Source organism: Coffea eugenioides, chromosome 2, assembly GCF_003713205.1.
Source record: "Coffea eugenioides isolate CCC68of chromosome 2, Ceug_1.0, whole genome shotgun sequence".
Taxonomy (NCBI): domain Eukaryota; kingdom Viridiplantae; phylum Streptophyta; class Magnoliopsida; order Gentianales; family Rubiaceae; genus Coffea; species Coffea eugenioides.
The window spans coordinates 7,838,038-7,842,336 of record NC_040036.1 but is presented as its reverse complement, the minus strand read 5'-3'; the positions used below and the strand labels follow the sequence as shown (position 1 = coordinate 7,842,336).

Sequence of the window (4,299 nt, the reverse complement as noted above, 5' to 3'; positions counted from 1 at the left end):
CTTTGCTGCTGGTCCTGTCTTCCACCGCGCTTCATCAGAGTTGAGTAGTCGAGTCCACTTCTCTTTAATGTGTGTACGTGTACAAGTTGCAGAGTAGTAGCTGACGATAACCCAAGGACTTGTAATACGAAAAGTCAACTATTTTGGCCTTCGGGAAGGTCTGGAAATAGCTTCTCGTGAAGCCAACCGAACAAAGATGTAAAATATTCAACAGTATTCTTCATCTGCTTTCATTGATAGTAGGAAAAATCTTTTGAGCATGTTCACACCTTTTTGTCTGATGAATTTCATTTTCAGTTTTCTGCGGTCACACCCATAAAGGGATTTTTGAAGATTCATCAGCGCAGAACTTTCTGCAAATTTTTCTGGGAGAAGAAGAAAAGGTTCGCAAGAAGGATCAGAGTTTTGGAAAGGTTGTTGTTAATAATTTATGGGCTCTTGCTTCAGTGCTCGGATTAAGGCCGAGAGTCCTCTGCATGCTGGTAATTCAATACATGCAACTGTTCTCATTTGTTATTTCAAGGCTCAATTTTTGGAAATGTTTTCGGGAAATTTTAATTAGTTGTTCCACCTTGTTGCTTGGCCTTCTTTAGCAAACATATGCTGCTTGCTTTGGCACAGGTTGGAATATAATCTATGCATACTAGTTTCATAGGTCCTCCAAGTAGGATTGCTATACTGTCTTTGATCAATAGTTCTCTTTTTGGATAGACCCCTTTGGTTCCGTTCCTTTGCAAAGAAAAAGAGATAAACGTTCTAGAATGTCATGTTCTCTTTGTCTGGAAAACTTTACATGGAAACCACCATATGGGTGATAGCTAGTTTGATATCTCAACAATTCATTTGCAACTTATGATATTGTGGTCGTTCTGCTACTAAAATCAAAATCTGATAGACCAAATTGGATCGTCTCGGACCTTCCATAGTTATCTTTACAAATCAGAGGTCTGAATCATGGCTTTGAAGTATGAAGATGATATAAGGCTGCTCAGTCAACACCCTTGGCTTATCACGAATAAACCAAACCAGATGAAAGAAGTGGCTAGACTACAAGAGTAATGACCTGAAATTAAAGGGCACTTAATTAATGTTTCTGAGCATACATAGAAATCTTCAATTGTTTTATGAATGTTAACAGGAATCATATGCAAAGCAATATCAGGTCTTTTGCTTCAACGAAAAGCAAATCACCTAGACATGCATTTTTAATGCTGTTCCATCCTTTTTTTTTCCTTCGAGGATTAGACGCTCTTGATGTAAAGGAAATTAGGTAGTAGGATGTTCAGTTGAAGCCCAATAAATGAACTTAATTTGTTTGCAGGAGCAAACTCAAGATATGTCAGCAGTGATGGAAGAGACTCAAGCAGCAGGCTCTCATTTGCCTCAGTGCCACAGACCCCTCGCAGTGAGAGTGAAATTTTGGAATCATCAAATCTGAGGAGTTTTGGGTTTAATGATCTAAAAACAGCCACTAGGAACTTCCGCCCAGATAGCGTGTTGGGAGAAGGCGGATTTGGTTGTGTTTTTAAGGGGTGGGTTGATCAGCATAGCTGTAAGGCTGCTAAGCCAGGAACTGGATTGGTTATTGCTGTGAAGAGACTGAACCAAGAAGGTCTACAGGGCCATAAGGAATGGTTGGTAAGTATGACTTCACCTGTTATTTACAGAATTCATACCAGTGTTATTAAATAATGCAAAAAGTACTGACATATATCACACGTGGTCAAAACTTGTAATTGTCATATTCTGAAATCTCTTAGCTATGCTGATAATTTTGTTTCTTCACCTGAATCACAGACAGAAATCAATTATCTTGGACAGCTACATCATCCTAATCTTGTGAAATTGGTTGGATACTGCTTAGAAGACGAACACAGACTTTTGGTTTACGAATTCATGCCCAGGGGGAGCTTGGAAAATCATCTTTTCAGGAGTGAGTTCTTGAACTCTGTAGCAAGTCTACCATCTTCCGACACAATGCACTTCCGATTATCACAATGACATAATGTCTTGTGTATGTTTTGAACAGGGAGTTCTTACTTCCAACCACCATCTTGGAACCTTCGAATGAAGGTTGCTTATGGCGCTGCAAAGGGGCTAGCATATCTTCACAGCCCAGAAGCCAAAGTTATATACCGTGATTTTAAGTCCTCAAATATCTTGCTTGATTCGGTATGTATGTAACTCAAGTTTCCAATTGTTGAATGTCTTACTCTTTGGATTTCAGCTTTACTTGTGTCTCACTGTCACTTATGCATCTTGTTGATGAACTGAATCCTGACAGAATTATAATGCGAAGCTCTCTGATTTTGGGCTTGCAAAGGATGGGCCAATGGATGGTAAAAGCCATGTGTCTACGCGAGTCATGGGGACGTATGGTTATGCCGCTCCAGAGTATATGGTCACAGGTATTACATCTTGTTAAAGTGCTCATAATATTGGAAGCTTCTCTGGAATCTGCTGCCTGCTTTTCTTATTATATTATCTCTTTGGTGTCCGATGTTGTATACTGTTCAGCTTAGTCAGGTTGCACGTTTCTGATTGTTGCGATTTCTTACTCAGGCCAAGTTAAACTTAAAGTGACTGGAATGCTTCTTTTTCCATCACCCCCTCCTCCTCTTCTACTATTAAGAAAAGAACCCCTTAACTAAGAAATGGTCCCTTATTTTGTCCTGTAGTTTGCATCCCTTGGTGGAGGTGAGGTCAACTCTATTACTATTCCAAGTCCAAATGTAGTTTCCATTGGGTGGCTTTGCCTTAAAACATCTCCAGTGATGAAATTGTATAGCATTTCTTATTGTCTTGGGATTTGTTCAGGCTTCGTTATCACATATTTGTGATGGATTCACCATTTTGAGATGAGTGCAGGATGTTTGTGAATCAAAGCATCAAGTCTTGTGAAAAGCTCTGGTCTGTGTGTGGAACCGCCTAATATTTCCTTTAAATAATAAGTCCTTTTTGTATCCTAGTCTTGCTGAAAAGTCCCAAGCTTCATTCTTCTCCTGCTACTGCAACATTATCATCTCCCTTCTTCCAGTTTTCTCTCATTTTTCTATTTACTCGTGCCATTGCGTCTAGTTAGGAACGTCAACTGTCAAACTATATCACATTTTTCAGACTGTCAAATGTACACTCATTGAATCCTTGCTAAATTGACATGCAGCTTTTATAAGCTGTAAATCATTCTTCTATCTTTGTGCTAAGCCTGCATTTGTTCTGTTTCCGAAGGCCATCTGACTGCCAAGAGTGACGTGTATAGTTTTGGGGTTGTTCTCCTTGAAATGCTGACGGGCCGTAGGGTGATAGATAAGAACCGGCCTCCTGGAGAGCACAATCTTATCGAATGGGCCAAGCCTTACCTGGCCAGCAAACGCAGAATTTTCCAAGTTATAGATGCCAGAATAGAAGGGCAATATTCGTTAGGTGGAGCTATAAAAGCTGCAAACCTTGCAGTCAAATGCCTTGCAACAGAACCCAAGTACAGGCCAAACATGGACGAGGTGGTAAAAGCATTAGAGCAGCTTCAGGACTCGGACAGTGGCAGTGTTAAACATGAGGTGGTTCGCAAGCATCATAAAACATGTTCAAACGAGGCATCTAACAGAAAGGCTGCATCATGTCCAAGACGATCCCCTTCCCCCATGGTTGCTTGAATGTGGATTTTGTTTGTAAAATTTTCAATTTTACCAACTACTCTAAGCGAGAGATACGAAGAGCAGACGATGCAAGGAAGCCAGGCCTCCATGGAATCGGCCTTGTGCTGCCCCATCCCATCCTCTTGCATTGTACAGTTCATATCTCAATCTGCCCTGTGACTCTGCATCAATCCTATTCCGGCAAGATGCTAAATAGATTTTGTTGTATCTAGGCATGATTGTATGACAGCCAATGGGAAATGATTCCCATGTTTATATCATATTTATAGCCTTGTTATCCCATATGTTGTACGATGCATACTACTTTGATCTCATGCAAATTTTTCATTTTTGTGGTAGATTAGCATAAGAAGTTGGGTGTACAGCCATCGACATCATTAAAGGATTCATCTTCCTGACGTTCAGGATTTTTATTTTAATCTGCCTGAGCTTTTAGGATGTATTTGTAGGATTCTTGGTGTAGAACTTTTGAGGGTAAATACTAGAAAGCCAAGCAACGGAAGGAGAATCCTGGCCGCTGCTACTGTACTACCAGTCATATAGCCTACACGAAGCCACAAAACTTTTTTTGAGAGGAGGAACTTTAGTATGTATAAAACTTATGTGTATAACTTAAAATGCTAGTAATACTTTTTTTTTTTTT

General features: G+C 40.0%; 1 protein-coding gene across 2 annotated transcripts; it reads left to right on the top strand.

Moving 5' to 3' along the window:
* LOC113763112 (receptor-like cytoplasmic kinase 176) lies at positions 1-4,075 on the top strand. 2 transcript variants are annotated; one of them, XM_027306835.1, is made up of 7 exons: positions 1-198; positions 298-482; positions 1,322-1,638; positions 1,798-1,933; positions 2,030-2,172; positions 2,285-2,408; positions 3,229-4,075. In XM_027306835.1, the coding sequence occupies exons 2-7, from the start codon at positions 431-433 to the stop codon at positions 3,651-3,653; spliced, it is 1,197 nt and encodes a 398-aa protein (XP_027162636.1). In that variant the 5' UTR covers positions 1-198; positions 298-430; the 3' UTR covers positions 3,654-4,075. The 2 variants fall into 2 exon arrangements, with proteins under 2 accessions (XP_027162636.1, XP_027162635.1); XM_027306834.1 differs by having other exon boundaries at positions 1-482.
* Positions 4,076-4,299: the final 224 nt, after the last annotated feature.